At 38.8% G+C, this 20388-nt stretch overlaps 1 protein-coding gene across 2 annotated transcripts in view; it reads right to left on the bottom strand.

The window, feature by feature from the left end:
- Positions 1–20388, bottom strand: part of LOC149813020 (fumarylacetoacetase) — a 112734-nt gene that overhangs the window by 76734 nt on the left and 15612 nt on the right. For both annotated transcript variants that reach the window (XR_016428360.1, XM_089992219.1), the window contains exon 4: positions 18692–18816. Coding sequence is in view for 1 of the 2 variants with exons in the window: in XM_089992219.1 (XP_089848345.1) it covers positions 18692–18816 (125 nt within the window). In the remaining variant the exon portion in view is untranslated. The remainder of the gene's footprint in view (positions 1–18691; positions 18817–20388) is intronic.

Genomic DNA, 20388 nt, shown 5'->3' with positions numbered 1-20388 from the left:
CTTTTTTCAGGGTTCAAAATGGCAGTACAACGAAAATGTTTGAAATAACAAGTCAACGGACCTTAGACGCATTCCTGGCGAACTTTCCTTTGTTTTTAAGAAAAGTAAAATTTCAAAGAAACCCTTATACTAAATTACAAAATGTTCTTGAGAGCGAAACATTAGAGAAAAAGTGGAATCTTGATATCATCACGTCATCGTGTCATCGCTTGTCGTACCGACCTAATCATCTGTAATGAGATATTGCGAAAATATAAAGAGTGCTTATAAGCACTTACAACAATGAATAAAAGAGACAATATCACAAGTCCACTAAGGGACAATGCAAGCACAAGCCTTTAAGAAGGCAACAATATAAAAAGCCTCTTATTGAAAAGAGAGAGAGCTCTCAAGAATGAAAACATACAAGGGGTTCACCCCTATTTATACAAGAGGGAGAGGAAAGAAAAGGAGGGCCAAGGGCCACAAAAAGAGAGCCCAAAAGGGGGCGGCCATGGAGTCGTTGGGAGCCCCCAACGGTCACATTTGTGACCGTTGGGGGCTCCAACGACTCAATGGTTGGAGCCCCTTTTGGTTCCTAAAAAATACAAAAAAGAAAATTAAAAAATAAAAAAAGAAATTACATTTTAACAAAAATTAAAAATAGTTGTTTTCTAAACAACTATGTGAAATTACAAAAATACCCCTATCAGGTATTGATGTAATATATATATATGAAGTACATTTTAACACCCTCCCTCAAACTTTACGGGGAAATGACGAAAAGTTTGCCAAGAAGAAACATGAAGCGGGGAGCCGGAAGAGCTTTAGTAAAGAAGTCCGCCAACTGATATTCTGAAGTGACATATGGTAGAGCAATTGTTTCTCGTAAGTATTCGTCACGAACATAGTGGCAATCCATTTCGATATGTTTGGTACGCTCATGGAAGGTATGATTGCTTGCAATATAGATGGCACTCTTGTTGTCACAACATAATTTTGAAGCTTCGGTAATATCAACCCCCATGTCTTTAAGCAGACTGCGAAGCCATACAAGTTCCATTGTTGTGGTTGTCATAGCCCAATACTCAGCTTCAGTAGATGACAGTGAAACTTTCTGTTGCTTCTTGCATCGCCAGGCAATCAAAGAGTCCCCTAAAAAGACACAAAAACCAATAGTTGAGACTCGATCATTAAGATTACCTCCCCAATATGCATCAGTATAAGCAAGAAGATTCAAGGAAGAAGAGGATGATAGAAATAGCCCTTTATTGATGGTGTTTCGAATGTAACGGATGATCCGGAGAACAGCACTCATATGCACAGTTGTAGGAGCATGCTGAAATTGACTAACTGAATGAACCGCATGGGTGATATCCGGTCTGGTGATAGTTAAATAGGTGAGAGACCCAATGAGTTGTCTGTAGGGTGTGGGATCTTCCAGAAGAACCCCATCCTCCAACCGTAATTTGGCATTAATAACCTCGAGAGTCTCTACTTTTTTGTCATCAGAAATCCCAGACTTAGAACATATATCTGCAGCAAGCTTCATCTGTGACAAAATATATCCTCGAGAAGAGTATGCAACTTCAATTCCAAGAAAGTATCTAAGAAAACCTAAATCAGACATATCAAAATTATTTTTTAACATATTTTTAACATCAATAATACTATTTTGATCATTCCCAGTAATAATCATATCATCAACATAAAGTAACAATATTACGATACTAGTACTTGCATTTTTAACAAAAAGAGCAGTGTCAGTATAACAAGAGTGAAATCCTAATTTTATCATGATATCACTGAAACGATCATACCAAGCCTTAGGAGCTTGTTTAAGGTCATACAATGCTTTTAAAAGCCGAAGTGTTTGACCTTGCTTAATATTAATTCCGGGTGGTGGATCCATGTAAACTTCTTCACTTAAACTTCCATTTAAAAAGGCATTTTTTATATCAAGTTGATAAATAGGCCATTTTTTGGTTGATGCGACAGCTATTAAAGTCCTGACACTGGTCATTCGAGCTACGGGAGCGAATGTTTCTTCATAATCAATGTCATATTCTTGTGAGCATCCCTTAGCGACTAACCTAGCTTTATATCATTCCAAAGAGCCATCGCTTTTAATTTTGACTTTGAAGACCCAACGACACCCAATAGGTTTTTTGTGTGGGGGTAGATTAACTATTTCCCAAGTATTAGCCTTTTTTAATGCATTTAGTTCAACTTGAATTGCTTCAACCCAATATGGCATAGATTTAGCTTGATTATAGTGAGCAGGTTCAAAATAAGAATGTAGGGTTATTAAACATGCCCGATAGTTGGGCGTTAAGGAATCATAGGATACAAACCTATTTGGGGGTATTGATATTCTAGAAGAATGTCTAACTTGTGGTTCCTTAGTAGACTCAGAAATTTGAGAGTATTTTTCGAGGGGACTAATAGGGTTTTCTTGATTTCTTCTTAAGTAAACATTCATATTTGTATTATTATCATTTGAGGGTATTATATGAAGATGGGACGCCTCACATGTATCTTCTATGTTTTCAAGGAAATCTTCTTGTATGTCATCAATAAGATCATATAAAAATATGTAATCAATTTCATTTGTTTCTTCTATTTTATCAAAACCATTCTCTTCTAGAAATGTTACATCTTTTGAAACATATAGTTTATCATTCTTAAAACCATAACATATATACCCTTTTTTATTTTCACCATATCCTAGAAAAACACATTCAATTGTTTTTGGAAACAACTTATCTCTTTTATGTAACAGGACAAAGCATTTGCAAGAAAAAATACGAAGACGATTGAAATCGGGTGAAAGTTTAAAGAGCTTTTCATAGGGAGAAACATTTTTTAATTTAGAAGAGGGCATTCTATTGATTAGATAAGTTGCAGTTAGAACGGCTTCGGCCAAAAACTTCTTTGGAATATTTCTAGAAACAAGTAATGTTCTAGCGGTTTCTACAATGTGCCTATGTTTCCTTTCCGCTAGGCCATTTTGCTGAGGGGTCCTAGGACATTATTTTTTATGACAAATTCCATTTTTGGTTAAATAGTTTTGAAATTCGTGAGATAAATATTCACCACCGGAATCGGTTCTCAAAATAGATATGTTACTTTGGAATTGATTTTGAATTTTTTATGAAAATCTTTAAAGAAGGTAAATACTTCCGACTTATGACTAAGAAAATAAATCCAAACATACCGAGTAAAGTCATCAATAAAAGTAACATAATAAGAAAAGCCCCCTTTAGACATAACCGGAGAAGGCCCTGAAACATCCGAATGCACCAATTCAAAAGGTCTTGATGAAAGAAAAGTTCTAGTTGGAAATGGAATAGACTTCATTTTTCTAAAAATACAATCTTTGCAACTAATTTCTTTTTCCTTACAAAATTTGTTTTCAAATGGAAAAAGATACATTTTGGAATAACTTGGATGACCAAGTCTTTTATGCCAAGTTTCCATATTTTTTTCTTGGACATAAGAACAAAAATAATTTGTAGGAAGATCGAAATGGTCCATATAGTAGAGGTCTCCCTTTCTATGGTCTTGCCCAATCTGCTTCCCGGACCGGAGATCCTGCACAAAGCAACCATTAGATGAGAAAGATATTTCACATCCATGGTCGGCAATTTGGGAGACTGAAAAAAAAAAGTTTAAATTTAGTTTGGGAACAACTCTTACTTTTGGAACATAAAAATTTTGAGAATCTTTAAAAGAGCCAATACTTGAAATTTTTAAAAAGGTTCCATCGGCCGTAGAGACACAAGAATCCTTTGAATTGGTGCAAACATCAACAAGTGCATTTTCATGGGGGGTCATATGAAAAGAGGCTCCGGAGTCAAGTATCCAAGAATACGTATCGGATGATGATGTAGAAGCAATAGCCGCACCCGATGTGGAGGAAGAAGCTTTTAGAATTTGTTGGAGAGCCATAGATATTTGCCCAAGAGTCTCTTTGAGGTCATTATTCTTGCCTTCATCTTCTTTGGTGGTAGTTTCTTCAAGAGAGACCACCTTAGGCTTGAAAGTTCCATTAAGCTTTGAGCAAGCGGGTTTGATGTGACCCGGCTCATAGCAATGATGACAAACAATCATTTTTCTTCCTCCATTATAGTTTCCTTGTTTCCCAAAATGAGGAAGTTTATAGGTTCTTACATTGTTACCGGGTTTTGATACGGCAAGCACTTCATCAACATGTTTACTCATGCCAAGCCTTGTCTCCTCTTGAGTGATTTCAGCAATGGCATCCTCAATAGGAGGAAAAATAGATCTATGGAGAAGTGAGGATCTCACTTGCTCAAATTCGGGACGTAGCCCAAAAAGAAATTGAAACAATCGTTCTTGTTCCATTTGTTTTTGTCTTAATTCAATATCTTCCATAGAAACCCATTTTGGCTTTAAAAGAGCCAATTCATCCCATAGCGGGTTTAGGGCACTATAATAGTCTTGAATGCTAGAATCACCTTGTTTGGTGGTTCTAATCTTTTCTTGCAAAAAATATGCTCTTGATAGATCCTTTTGGGTATACATACCCTTCATAAAGGACCAAGCCTCATTGGCTCGACGAAATTTAGCTATATTAGCACATACGTTAAGCTCAACATTGTTCATAAACCACGCAAAGATTTTCGTGTGATTGCTTTCCCAATCTTCCACTTCTTTTTTATGATTTTCAAAGGCCTTGAGGCGAGCATCTCCTTCAAGAGCCTTTTCTTGACCTCTTTCGTTCTTCGTGAGCATAAGCTTAGGTTCCAGAACGGTACCCATGACAAAACCCCAAAGTTTTTTTCCTTTGAGGTTGTTTTCCATTGCCGATGCCCACTGTGAGTTTTCTCCAGAGCCTGCGAACGAGAAACTAAGAGAAGAAAGAGAGAGAGGCTACAATGAGTCACGATTTCTTATTATCAGAAATCGTGACCTATTTCATTAGTATATAGGCAAAAGCCCTAATACATAGCATTTACAATAACCCTGATAAGTTGGGGTTATTTACAAGTATGCCATTACATACAAATAGTTTGGATCCAAATCCGGATCCAAACTGTAAATACAAAACACGTATACTACATTGTCTAATAGTCTCCCTCAAGTTGTACATGATTTTGGATCATGAACAACTTGTTCTTTAAAAACCAAAAATGGCACTTTGTGAGTCCTTTAGTGAACAAATCAGTCACTTGGTCTTCTGTTCTAATATAATGGGGCTCAATCTTTTTTTCTTCAATCTTCTGCCTGATAAAATGTTGATCAATCTCAATGTGTTTGGTCTTGCTGTGATGAATGGGATTAAGAGATATTTGAATAGCACTTTGGTTATCACAAAAGAGAGAACAACTAGCAATCGGCTCTTTGAGCTCTGTTAACAAATGTCTAGTCCATGTTACTTCTGCCGTAGCAGCAGCCATCACCCTGTAATCTGCTTCTGTGCTAGATCTAGCCACTGCCTTTTGTTTTCTACTACTCCAGGAAACAAGATTGGCACCAATGAAAACGCCATACCCTGAAATTGACTTTCGATCATCAGGATCTCCAGCCCAGTCTGCATCTGAATAAGCAATTATGTCATGAGCAGTATTTATGGATCTGCTTTTGGTGTACAAAAGTCCATCTCCAACAGTACTCTTCAAGTACCTCAGTATTCTCTTTACTGCATCCATGTGTCTCGTCCTTGGCTCATGCATGAATTGAGAAACTAGATTGACTGAATATGTAATATCAGGCCTGGTAAAAGTAAGATATTGAAGCATTCCCACTAGACTCCGATATTTGGTGGGATCATGATACAAGTCTCTGTCTTGCACACTTAGTTTCTGGTTAAGCACACTAGGAATAGCAAGATGCTAGCAATCTTTCATTCCACCCTTTTCTAACAGATCCAGGGTGTATTTATGTTGGGTCAAAGTAAGTTTATTTCCTTGACTATCCACTTCTACTCCAAGAAAGTACCGAAGGTTTCCAAGGTCCTTCATTTTGAACCTTTGACTCAGAAGATCTTTAGTTTCTTGAACATGATTCTCACTACTTCCTGTAATTATTATATCATCAACATATATTAACAAGAAGGTAGTAAACTCCTTACCTCGAAGAATAAAGAGGGAGTAGTGAGAATCATGTTCAAGAAAGTACCGAAGGTTTCCAAGGTCCTTCATTTTGAACCTTTGACTCAGAAGATCTTTAGTTTCTTGAACATGATTCTCACTACTTCCTGTAATTATTATATCATCAACATATATTAACAAGAAGGTAGTAAACTCCTTACCTCGAAGAATAAAGAGGGAGTGATCCAATTGCGATCAATAAAAACCATGTCTTTGAATTTCTAGAGAGAAACTCTCAAACCAAGATCGAGATGCTTGTTTCAGTCCATAGAGAGCCTGATTTAATTTGCATACATATTCCTTTGAATCTACTTCTGTATATCCTGGCGGTTGTTCTATGTATACTTCTTCCTTCAAATCCCCATGAAGAAAGGCATTCTTCACATCTAGCTGACTTATTCTCCAACCATAATCGACAGCTAATGAAAGAACAATGCGAATTGTGCCCATTTTCACAACTGGACTAAAGGTTTCATCATAGTCCTGTCCAAACTCTTGAGTGAATTCCTTGGCTACGAGACGAGCTTTGTATCGTTCAACACTTTCATTCGGTTTGTATTTGATCTTGTAGACCCATCGTGAGCCAACAACATTTCTATCTGGAGGTCGAGGGACAACTGTCCATGTTTGACATTGGTACAAAGCTTCCATCTCTTCATTCATGGCTTGAATCCATTTTTTGGAATTAATGGCTTGATGAAAATGTCTAGGCTCGGTCTCTTTCTCAATCTGTGACAAAAATAACTGAAAATCCATGGTGAAATTCTCATAACTGACCCACTTTTCAATAGGATGTCGAGCTCTTTCAGATCGTCTGATCGGAATAGCTACAGTATTAGAAATTGAAGAAGTAATGTTGTTGGATGGATCTTCTTGTTCAATATCATCCGAAGTCAAGAGTGAGTCCCTTTCTCTTCTCCTATAAACTTGCCCAGCAAACTTGTTAATCTCTGGAGGATGTTCTATTTCAAGTTCCTGTATGCCACTGTATCCATCTTGACAGGATGTTCCTTGAGCACAGGAGGAAGAACACTCATCATTGGTTGCAGGAAAGAGCTCTGCATTGAGCCATGGATCATAAAATAGAGTATTCATATTGGTTTGGGTAGAAACATATTCTCCATCTCCAAAATCATTCTCATCAAAAACTACATTCCTAGATATCTTAATTCGTCTGTTGTCAGGATCATAACACCTGTACCCTTTGTGGTGATCTGCATATCTGACAAATCTACACTTGGATGCCTTAACCTGAAACTTGTTTCGCAGAGAAGAGTCAATATGAACATAACACGTGCAGCCAAAAATTTTTAGTTCATCATAATCAGGATGTTTCACAAATAGGATGAAAAAAGGTGATTTATTTTTTAAAAGCTTCATGGGCAGACGATTAATAATATAAACAGCAGAGTGAAAGGCCTCTGTCCAGAGTCCTATGGGAGTATGACATCCATGCATCATGCTCATAGCGCTTTCCACAATGTGACGGTGTTTCCGTTCTGCAACGCCATTTTGTTGGGGTGTATGCGGGCAAGATACTCTACGATTTATCCCATTATCTTGGAGATAATTGATAAAATCCCTGGAGGAGTATTCCCCCCTACCATCACATTGGAAATGTAGAATATTACAAGAAAATTGAGTTTTGACAAATGTATGAAAACAACGAAAAATAGAGAAAACTTCTGATTTATTCTTCATGAAATATATCCAAGTGAAGCGAGAAAAATTATCAATAAAAATAACATAATATTTGTTGACAGAATTAGAAGGATTAGGAGCCGGTCCCCATACATCGGAACAGATGATTTCAAAAGGCCTTGAAGCTCTCTCATTTATTGAATGAAAAGGAAGAACATGACTCTTACACATTTGACAAATTGAACACATTTTATTATCTGGTCTAGGAATCAGGTCAGACTCAGGAATAAGACCATCAGATACGAGTCGCTCAACGAAGACTCGACCACAATGACCAAGACGCAAATGTCAAAAATCAGGCTTATTACATTTATTTGAAGATTGCAAATTAAACACATGGATATGCTTTGACGACATAGACTGAGGAGATGACTTTAAGGTAGGTCGAACACAAGTAGAAGGGTCCTCCTGGAAGACATACATATTTCCCCGGCGTTCCCCTCTAGCGAACGTCTTCTTCGTTTGTAGATCCTTGACATAAACAAAAGACGGAGTAAATTCAACAGAAGAATTGGTATGATCAACAAGCTTAGAAACAGAAACAATATTTTTTGTAATATTTGGGGCATGAAGAACATTGGAAAGATGAAGTGGGGATTTAGGCAAGGGGATAGAAACATTTCCAATGTGGGTGATGGGGTGGTGTGACCCGTCTTCAGTAACGATGTTACTTTTTCCAAAATAAGGAGTTAAAGTAGAGAATTTACCCGCATTACCTGTGACATGAGTAGCTGCCCCTGAATCAATGTACCAGACTCCTTTATCATCGCGTTTCAGATCAAGTTCAGACAATGCAGCCAAAAGCAGCTCTTTCACATCGCCACCAAACTTTGAAGGGTTCTCCTTTCGTCCTGACGAGCTCTCACCCTTTTGGAACTTTCCTTTGTTCTGTGGATTGTGCCAACAGTTGGCTTTGACGTGACCTCGCTTGTTACATAGATAAGGTGGGCACGTTTTTTAGATTATAAGGAGAGGCATTCGGGGTGGGTAGTAACCCAGGCCCCCCTGGAGTACCTCGTCCTCGTCCTCTGCCTGCACCAAAATGACTATCACCGCGTCCCTGGCCAAAGGAAACACTAGTAGCAAGAACCTGTCCACCAGTGTCATGTGACATCCCCTTTAAGGTCATCTCATATTGAAGGAGTTTCGCTTGCAAGTCTTCAAACGATGGTAAGCTGGGTAGACATAACAATGAGGTCGAAAGAACATGGAATTCTGATCCTAATCCATTCAAGGCTTGCCTGACTTTATCTTTGTCTGTCACTTCATACCCGACAACAGCTAGTTGATCGCTTATGTTCTTGACCTTGTTCAAGTATTTCATGACAGACATGGAACCTTTAGTGAGGAGTTGAAATTCACGCTGAAGAAAGGAAATTCTAGCCTCTGAAATCTGAGAATATGTCTTCACTAGCCGGTCCCATAATTCTTTTGCTGAGCACTCATCTGGAATTCCCACCAATACTTCTTGAGAGATAGTGGAGATAAGGAAAGCAACTGCAGCTTGATCACACTTCATCCAATTTTCATATTGGGGATTTGGTATTCGTTGTATAGAATCAGCCTCGTTTCCATCCTTAGTTTCTTGTATGATAAATTCTGGAGGGGCTGAAATTGATCCATTTAAATGTCCAGAAAGACCTTGACTTTTAATAAATGGAAGAATTTGTCTCTTCCAGATCAAGAAATTGGAATCGGTAAGTTTTTCAGAAATGAGTTGGCCAAGAAAGTTGGATGAGAGAAAAGTTTGAGAAGAAGAAGAATCCATGACTTAGAACAAGAAAAAGAATATTATTGGCGTGTGCAATCAGCATATAAATGCAGCAATTTTTTTTTCTTTTTTTTTAAACAGTAGATAGCTGAGAATTCAGCGTGAATCTGATTATCAGAACTGATACCCGGATTATCAGGTCTAATCTGATTTGATAAAAGAAGCTAAGACTTTTCCTTCCTTTTTTTTGAAAAATATATAAAAATTGCACACAGCAATAATAAAGCAGAAATAAAAGGAATATCGTTGATGTACAGATCTGTGAGCAGCCGATAAAACCCAAATATGTGAAATTGAATGGAAATGGAAGAGACAAATCTGATGTACAGATCTGGAGCAACCGATAAAACCCCAAAAGATATCGTGAAAGCAAAGAAATCGAAAAGGCTGATTTGGTACAAATCCAAATAAGCAAATCCAAATCAGTTCGAGAGATCTACTGTGGAAGATGGAAGAACATATTGAAGGAAGAAGTGGGTGGGGCTAAAAAAAAATATCGTGAAACTGATTTGGGTTAGAACAGATTGAAGGAAGAAGTGGGTGGGGCTAAAAAAAAATATCGTGAAACTGATTTGGGTTAGAACAGAATGAAGGAAGAAGTGGGTGGGGCTAAAAAAAATATCGTGAAACTGATTTGGGTTAGAAGAGATTGAAGGAAGAAGTACCTGGGGCTCGTATTCCAGTAGATGAACAGATTGAAGGAAGATCTGGACTCATGATCGTGTTGCAGCAGCCACACCGAATAAAAAAAGAGAGAAAGGAAGATCTTGTATGGACGTACCTGTGTAGAAGAATTTCAGCCCTTGGATCAGACGCGCTCTGATACCATGTGAGTTTTCTCCAGAGCCTGCGAACGAGAAACTAAGAGAAGAAAGAGAGAGAGGCTGCAATGAGTCACGATTTCTTATTATCAGAAATCGTGACCTATTTCATTAGTATATAGGCAAAAGCCCTAATACATAGCATTTACAATAACCCTGATAAGTTGGGGTTATTTACAAGTATGCCATTACATACAAATAGTTTAGATTCGGATCCAGATCCAAACTGTAAATACAAAACACGTATACTACACTGTCTAATACCCACATCATGTAATTACTTCCATTGAGCTTGAAGGATAGGTCGATCTTTGCCTCCATGATGTTTCCAAGAAGTGAGAAGAGATACACAAAATATGAACCACACTTTTCCTTCAAGAATCGAGTGGCTCTGATACCATGTAATGAGATATTGCGGAAATATAACGAGTGCTTATAAGTACTTACAATTGATGAGAATAGGTGGTTTTAAGTTAAGTCTTTTTATATATTAGAGGCTATTTGAAATTTTGATTTTATAATAGGCTTAAATGTAACTACTCTTTTCAGCCTCTCTCTATTTAATATAGAGAGAGGCCCTAATAACGAGTCAACAGGTTCTATTATTTGCAGCCGTCTCTCTCTCTCTCTCTCGTCTCTCTCTCTCCTTTTCTCTCTCTCTCCCTCTCTCTCTCTACCTAGGGTTCGGTGCACTTCATCTCTTCCGCAACATGGTAGAAGAGCCTACGATCTCAGGAGTGTGATCTACACCAAGGAGCGTGATCTACATCAGGAGCGTGATCTGCAACGATCTCGAACCAGGTGTGGATTAAATTTTTTTTTAGATCTGATAACAGATCTGGGCCAGATCTGTCATCAGATCTAATGACCATCGTGGGAGTGTATCTTCAGGTCTGACAGTCGTAACCCCCTTCTCTTGATCGAGATCTGCTGATATTTTCTGGATTTGGCAGCTGATAACAATGTTTACCTTCGTATGGCTATCGTGCCCCTGTCGTGATTTGATTACCTTCGTATGGTTGTTTGTCCTTTGAAGAAATGAACTTCCTGTTTTTTGGCCGTCGTGATTTACAACATGCTGTCGTGAATATCATGATTGTCGTGATTCTTCATGTTGTCGTTAATTTCTTTACTGTCGTGATTGCAACTGCTGGCGTGAGTTCAGCATCTATCGTGATTGCAGCATCTATCGTTATTGTTTTTTTTTCATGCTGTCGTGATTAGTTAGTCAGTTCATGCTGTCGTGATTAGTGGAAACAACAAGTTGGTTTTATCTGTTGTGATGAAAATTATCAGTTTTTTTGTCGAGGGAGTGTGTGTGGAGGATAGATGTTGGTCGTCGGTTCTGGCTGATGCGTGATTGTCTCATATATGTGTGCAGTTGTTCAATATTCATGTGTGTGGGCTGCTGTCCACTACTGTAGCAGAAATTGCAGGCTTGATTCCCTGCTGTGCTGGGAAAATACTCTTCTTGTGGCCTGTTGTTCCTTATTGTCGGTGTTTTTTTTTAACAGTTGTTGGGTTGTTGTGTGAGTGTAACACACGTTATTGAAATTTGTCCCTCCTGAAACAGAAGTATATTTTTTAGTATGGCTGAAACTTCAAAATGTGATTCCAAATTGGAACATATTGGAGAATATAAAGCATTTGTCAATCCTTTTTCGTACGGTTCTTCTGTAAGATTGAATGAAACCAACTATGCCAGATGGTCCAGAACGTTTATGATGTCGGTATCTGGACATCGTCGAAAACATACTTTGTTGGAAGATGGACCCACTGAAAAATTGGGAAAATATGTTACTTGGGATGAAAATAATGACATAGTTATGTCATGGATCATGAATAGTGTTGAACCCCATATTGCAGATGGATTGATTTACTATAATACAGCCAAACTGATGTGGGACAATCTTCGTGATACATACTCACAAGAAACGAATGTAAGTCGTGTCCTACAAGTCGAACAGGAGATATATAATTTGCAGCAGGGAGATCAGACCTTAGCCCAGTACTATGCCTCTGTCAAAGTTGTGTTTGAACGACTTAATGCTCACAGGCCTCTGTGTTGCTCGAAGCAGAAGGATCATCAAGAACAAACCATGGTTGCTCGTTTTCTTACCGGTCTCTCTTCAGATTTTTCTGTTGCAAAAGTTCAAATGTTGACTGGATCAGATGTTCCTACTCTTGCTGATGCATACAATCGTCTGAGTAGACTAGCAATCTCTCTTCCACAATCTCAGCCTGTGACTCAGTCATCTGCCCTTGTTGTCTCATCTGGTTATGGGCGTGGAAATATTCAGAATATCAGAGGACGAGGTCGTGAACGTGGTATGGGAGGCAGAGGAAAGCTTCAATGTACATTCTGTGGAAAATCTGGACATTTAGAAGATCGTTGTTGGGATAAGCATGGTCGGCAACCTCTTCTTCATCAAAGTCATATGCTCCAAAAGCAAATGTTACTACTATCGAGGCCACCAGTGTACAAGATAATATCTCTGCAAGTAACAGTAGTATCACCCTCAGTCGTGCTAAATATGATGAGTTGATAGCTCTCCGTCCTTTAAGCTCCAACCCCCCTGTAGCTGGTGTTGCCTACTCTACTGGAAATCAACTTCATCCGACTGACAGTAAGTGGATTATAGACTCTGGTGCATCCAGACATTTGTGTGGAAATTCACTTGTTTTTTCAGATATAAAGGATATTAATGCTCATAGAGGAGTCTCATTAGCCAATGGGAGTTCCTCCCCAGTTGTCGGTCAGGGAAATATTTCTATATCCTCTTCATTACAGTTACAAAATGTTATTCATGCTCCAAACTTTTCTCAAAGTTTACTATTTGTTAGTTGCCTTATAAGAGAACAAAACTGTAGAGTTATATTTGATCCGATGGGTTGTCATTTTCAGGATTTGCTGACGGGGAAGAAGATTGGTGGAGGCTATGAAGAAAATGGAGTTTACTACCTACATCATCCAATGGGGAATGTTCATGCTGCAGTAGAACACTCATTCAGTCCTATTCAGTGGCATCGTCGTCTTGGTCATCCTTCATTGTCAAAGCTTCGTTCGGTCTTTCCTCAAATTCCTTCCACCACATCATTTCAGTGTGAAGCCTGTCAGTTGGGAAAACATCATCGGAGTTCGTTCCCTTCGAGTCAGAGTCAGTCTAGCAATAAAGTTTTTGAACTTCTTCATGCAGATGTATGGGGTCCTAGTAAGATTCCTACTAGGACTCAGTGTCGTTACTATCTTGTTATTGTTGATGATTTCTCTAAGTTGTCATGGGTGTTTTTAATAAAGGAACGATCTGAAGTTCCAAGTATTATCAAATCCTTAATTCTTGAAATAAAAACTCAGTTTGAATCTATTGTCAAGATTGTTCGCACTGATAATGCTCTCGAGTTTAAATCAAAAGGTCTGTTACAATTTTACCAAGATAATGGCATCCAACCCCAAACCTCTTGTGTCTATTCATCTCAACAAAATGGGTGGCTGAGCAAAAACATCGGTACCTGCTTGACATTGCCAGGACTATTATGATTCAATCCAATGTTCATGCGTTATATTGGGGTGATGCGATTACCACTGCTTGCTATTTGATCAACTGCATGCCTTCTTCTTCTGTGGGTGATCAAATTCCATTACATATCCTAAACCCTAATGCCCCACTATTTTCTGTCTCACCCAAAATATTTGGGTGTGTTTGTTTTGTACACAAACTTGACCCTGACCGTGATAAATTAGCTGCTCAAGCTACAAAATGCATATTTATAGGTTATCCCAAAAATCAAAAAGGATATCGATGTTATGATCCTATTTCTCGCCGAGAGTACGTCAGTGCGGATGTATCTTTCTTAGAATCCACTCCATATTACTCCAGTACCGGTTCCCCGCTGCTGATTGATCCAGCTGAGTCTTTTCCATTACCTATACCTCATTTTCCTTTGGAATATGTGCCCTCATTACCGAATCAAACTTCATCCTCTTCCAGATTTAATAATCCTCCTTTGGTATATGTGCGTAGAGCTCCACCTAAACAAGAGTCTTCATCTTCTTCTTCTCCTGAGGTAAGTTCTACTGACACTGCTGATCTTCAGGATGATGATAACAGGCCTATTGCTCTACGAAAGGGGACGATTCAATGGTTGGAGCCCCTTTTGGTTCCTAAAAAATACAAAAAAGAAAATTAAAAAATAAAAAAAGAAATTACATTTTAACAAAAATTAAAAATAGTTGTTTTCTAAAAAAACTATGTGAAATTACAAAAATACCCCTATCGGGTATATATATATGAAGTACATTTTAACATCATCACCTATACCCCATAAAACGGGTTAGACTTATAAAAATTCGGTAGGTGCATATATATATCAAAATTAAGAACAAGACTAACATATGGGTTGTTCCTTTCGTGATGTGCAGTTTAGAATAAGTAAAGTAAGCATGATAGTCTTGTTTCGATAATTACTTGTCTTAAGGATATACATAAAAAAATGTAAAAACAACTAAGACTGCCCGGGGGTTTATTATTTTATATATTTTGATACCCTGGACAACTAGCTGAGTCTGCTCCTAAAGAAACGACTAATGACCGAGAGAGAATTCTCCAGAGGCCACTTGTTCAAGGAGATGCATCCAAACTTCTGCAGATGTCATTGAGATCTACCACGTAGGATAATTTTTGGTAGCCCAATCCCCTAACTCTGATGACCGGGGACACCGAGTCATTGCTACTCGAGGAGCATACTTGTTAACAACTTGTTCATCAGATTTTTTGTACCATTCCATCATCTCCCTTGGCAGAACCAAAGAGGCGAATAAGCATGTCAGGTTCTATTTTAACTGACGACTCATTCTAGATGCTCTGGTCTTTTAAACCAACTCGAGCATCTTGCTTGTAAAGGCGATCATCACCATTTATGTGATTTTCTTTCAATCATTATGCATTTTCACACTACGAGGTTACCATAACCTCCGGTCCAATCATCGTAGTACTAATATGTCGTGCATGTCTAACACTACTACTACGATGAGAAAGATATCGATTTCTCATAAAGAAACCCCAATATTTATTTAGAAATTCTAAAGTCCCGTGCTTTAAGCCAAAGAATATCTGAGTCATTTCGAATACCAAAAAGAATGACCGGACATACGTACCACCTAGGGCTACGTAGTTGAAGACTTTCTGTTACACAGGTTTGAGGAAAAAACACGGTTGTGAATACACAAATGCCAAATGCTTGTTTTGCTTTCGAGATAGCGAATAATACGAGCTTGAAATCTCGTATTTCTAATCCTCTTAAAAATAAAGACTTTGCAAGGATGTGCAAATGTGCATATTTAAATACATACAAGCATAATATAAAGTAGGCAGGAATACGCAAAACTGCGTACTTTATAAAGTTATATATATATATATATATATATATATATATATATATATATATATATATATATACTAAAGCATAAGCTTATGCACATTACAGCACGACGGTAAAGTAAATGACATGAAGCAAGACCCGATGTGCGAAACCACACATCGAGCTAAATAAAATGCATCAGCGATGCACGATATACAAAACCATACATCGGCTAAATAAATTGTCTAAGTGATACACGATGTACGAAACCGTACATCGGCTAAATAAATTGCGTAAGCGATGCACGATGTACGAAAGCATACATCGACTAAATAAATTATGTAAGCGATGCACGAAACCGTACATCAGCTAAATAAATTGCGTAAGCAGCAGCCTGTACATATTACAGCGTGGCGGCAAAGTAAATGACATAAATTTAAATGGACAAGAATATGCAAAATTGTGTCCTTAAGTTAAAAGCATATATATATATATATATATATATATATAAAAGTTAAAAGTATTCTGTCATTTGTTCTCTTATGCAACTTTTCCCTACCTCAGAGATGGTCTGACTCGCTGACGATTTCGAGCGTAGGTTCTTAAGGGCTCGTGCTTTGGTAAACGTGTCACGTCCATTGTGCTGGTGTGGAGCGTTAAAAGGATTATATTGTGATGCATAAAGGATGATATTAAAACCTTATCGTGACGACGATTGCATAGCAGGGGTCAAACCCGAACCCAGTTCGAGCCGAGCTCTGTACAAGAGGCGTGGGGTAAAGCACAACTGAGCCAGGCGCAGTTTACTAACTGAGTCGACTCGGTCTGGAAGCAGAGACCGAGCTGAGCTTGGTTCCAGTCGAGCTAAGCTCAACAGGCTAAGCAACCAAACAAAAGGAAGGGGTGGGCTCAGTCTGAAGGCGGGGACCGAGCATAGCTCGATTCCAGCTGAGCATAGCTCGGTTTCAGCTGAGCATAGCTCGGTTCCAGCTGAGCTTAGCTCGACATGCTATACAACCCAAAAAAAAGAGGGGGGTGGGCTCGGTGATCAGGGTCAAGATCATCAACAGGCGATGAAGAGGAGGGTCGATCGTGGGTGGCAGTGGTCGCGGTTCAGCAGGGGAACCGAGGTGCCGACCCTCGACCTAGGAAACCGAGGCAACCAGCAGGGGTCAACCCTTAATCCATTCGATGGCAGGAAACCGAGGGCAGCAAGGTGGCTTGCCCACCTCTTTCGTCTGGCAGGAAACGCTGACGAGGAAGAGGAACGGAAGGGAGGCGGCCTGCTGGCCCTCCCCTCCCAACCGACAGAGAGCAGATAAGAAGATCGGTGGGAAGGCGACCTGCTATGCCTCTCCCGTCCGATGAGAGAGCAGACAAAGAAGAAGCGAAAGGAGCAGAGAGTGGCAGAGTTGCCCTCTCTCTCCATCTGGTAGAGTGCATAGAAGAGAGGCGAAGGAGGGGCGGGGCTGTCGTCCACCTCCAGTTTGTCGGCATCCGGTGATGGATTGACGGTGGCACCCTCCTCTCTGTCGAGAGAGAGAGAGAGAGAGAGAGAGAGTACCTGAGGGGCAACGTCGGTCCGGGTGTGTCAACAACAAGAAGAAGGAGACGAGGGGGGGAAAGGGGAAACAGAGAGGCGGGAGGGCTCCGACGAGCCTCAAGCGAGGTGCAGGGAGGGGTGTCGGAGTTTCGGCGAGGGAAAGAGAGTGACAATGGAGGGAAAACTCCAGCATGAGAGACGGGAAGAGGGTGACTCGGGGTGTCGCATCAGAGATTTTGGGGTCGAGGTCTCCGACGAGCCTCCAGCGAGGTGCAGGGAGGGGCGTCAGCTTCGTGCACCGGCGAGAGGAAGAAGAAGACAAGGGGAGAGAGGTTTGTGATCACGGAACTCCGATGGGCAAAGATCCCAACGGAGGACCGATGAAGGTGGAGCATCGGGGTGAGCAGGGGTCGGGCTTCAGGGTTTTTTAAAAAGAAAAACCCCACTGAAGGGGTTTTTAAAAGGGGGGGGAGGGGTTATCGACCCGGATCCGGGTTGGATCCGCTTAGATCCAACCTGGATCCAAAACACTTATTTTTTTTAAAAAGCATGGGTATTACAGTTCCTAGAAAGGAGAATCGTATAGTAAGAGGATAAAATACCAAATTGAGTCACAAGTTGCTAAATCTACTCAAGAATGTTACTAGATGATAGAAAAGGTAAGGCAAGTCTTAGTGTCAAAAGAGAGCTACAAAATGAAGTGATACACCCCACTCTAGGACTATTTACTTTCCACCAATTTCATATTACCCAAGAGAGTAGGATGCATTTAGTGTTTTAGGCCTAGGTCTGTCCACTGTCCAGTACCAATAGACTCGTAAATCTGTATAGATAAGATAGTCTATTACCAAGGATCACATTAAACTAAGGTTGTCCTAAATGAGTCAACAAAATCCAAACATGCTCAAAATTCTCCTGTCCAGCTTTGTTCTTTTGAAAGAATGATTGCAGCTTGTGTTAATTATATTCCTGATTTCTTTGTTGATCATCAAAAAGCTAGTGAAAGTTACAAACACAGACATGCCTAAATAGTTCACAGATGAAACAGTAGTTATGGTATGCAAAAACATATTTATATGCGTCACTAGGGCATTAAAGTAGGCAATTCAATAAGATAATGCAATGTGGTGTCTAAAAGTGTCACCATGGTAATAAAATGATCATGTAGAGAGTAAAAAAATAATGGCAATAGTATGAGTTCACTAATCCAGCAGTTTCAGCAAAATTTCCAGAATTAATTAGAATTAAACTTAAAAACTAGACATGCAGATTCTCATATTTGACCAAGTTTAACAGTTCATGGTGTTCATGTTCTGTCTGAGATCTAGTGGGACATCAACGATTAAATAATAAACTCCCAACAGAGAGAAATGGTAGTCATGTATCTTTTCTGCAACCATACCAATTAAGAGGAATTGGATTTTCAGGTCCACGGAATATAGTTCCACAATTTTTCGCGTGATGCATGGAGCTGAAAAAGTCTGTGTAGTCACCTATTTCAATGGGCAGGAGCATCTTCACCTGGTCCTGTACGAGAAATATGGTGTCCAGCAAAAAGAAACAAACTAAATTGAAAAATATTCATTTCACATACAATATATTCAAGTGATAGTTTCTAATTCAAAAATAGTGGGTCCAAACCATTGCCACTATCATAAACAACACAAATTAAATGTTTGTGAAGCACCAAAAGAAAAATTAGTACACAAAAATGCATAATGAAATTTCAGAATCATTAAAAAAAAGTATGCCATAGCTTGCTGTTTTCCAACCTTAATAAGATTTTCCAAGCAAATGAAAACTCCGTAAAAGGAACAAAAGAATTACATAAAGCGACAAGGACTCTCCAGAAAAAGTTCAGAACATGTTGAGACCTATGTCACATAGGTGCGAGTGTGTAAGTGCGGGTGCGGATGTAGTGATGCGGCACTTTAAAAAAACTTGGGTGCGGGGGTGTGGGGATATATATATATATATATATATATATATATATATATATATATATATATATATATATATATATATATATATATATATATATATATATATATATATATGTATATATATATATAAAGCAAGCTCCCAATGAAAAAATCTGTTTTTCACCAGAAATAATAAAAAATTCAAAACCTAATGCTGCAATTAAAGCACAATTTCAATCTGGAAAGCTAGAAACCAGTGCCTTTCGTGAGACTTAAGACTTTTTGTGAAGAATTTTGAAGCCATCACAATTTCAGATTTGATTCCAATCTAAACATTATAGAATCCGACCTAATCGGGTATTGCTTAATCAGATTTTGATTTATATACATTTAATACAAAAGTTCATTCCAATGCAGTTTTTACTTTTTTTATTAATGCATTTAATACAGAAATCCGACCTACTAGGTTCTCCCCTTTTAATACAGAATCCAACCTACTCGGTTCTTCCCATTTAATACAGAAATTCATTTCAATGCAGTTTTCACTTTTTTTATTAATGCATTTATGACAAAACTCTATAAAAAGTATAAAAGAATGTATATGGCTAAGCTTTTTATGACAAGGCTTTGTAAAATCAGTAAAAGAATGCATGTGGCTCAGAGCATTTAATACACAATGTTTCAAAGCTTTGTAGCTAGGACAAAACTTTAAATATTTTTAAATTTCCTGTGTGAAGCATCTTTTCAGGGGTACCCCTGGGGGCCTCAAGGTACCCCATTATCAAGGTATTGTCGAGCTCCTTTCTTTTTTTAATGGACTAAAATGGACTCGATCAAAGTTGACCGATTCCATTTTGGACAAAAATAACCAATGTTACATTGACCACACCGGGTGCCACACCCGCATCGCATCGACGTAGGTGTGGTGGCCTCTATGCCGAGTCCCTGTGACATAGGTTGAGACTTATGTATCGTGTACTACATTTAGTGTGCAACCCCCTCTATGTATTAATGTGTACATTACATTCTTTTCAGGAGTATTCTTATACATTTAAAGGTAGTGTAGAGTCAACTCAGTGAGAAAGAGGGGGTGTCTCCCGCTATATGGATCCCCTGCCCCACCCCCTTATATGGCCATATTCTTTTATTTCTAAGCTAATGAAGTTTCTTTTTGCAT

Source organism: Nuphar pumila, chromosome 16, assembly GCF_984573655.1.
Source record: "Nuphar pumila chromosome 16, dmNupPumi1.hap1.1, whole genome shotgun sequence".
Taxonomy (NCBI): domain Eukaryota; kingdom Viridiplantae; phylum Streptophyta; class Magnoliopsida; order Nymphaeales; family Nymphaeaceae; genus Nuphar; species Nuphar pumila.
This window is presented reverse-complemented; position numbering and strand designations above follow the sequence as displayed.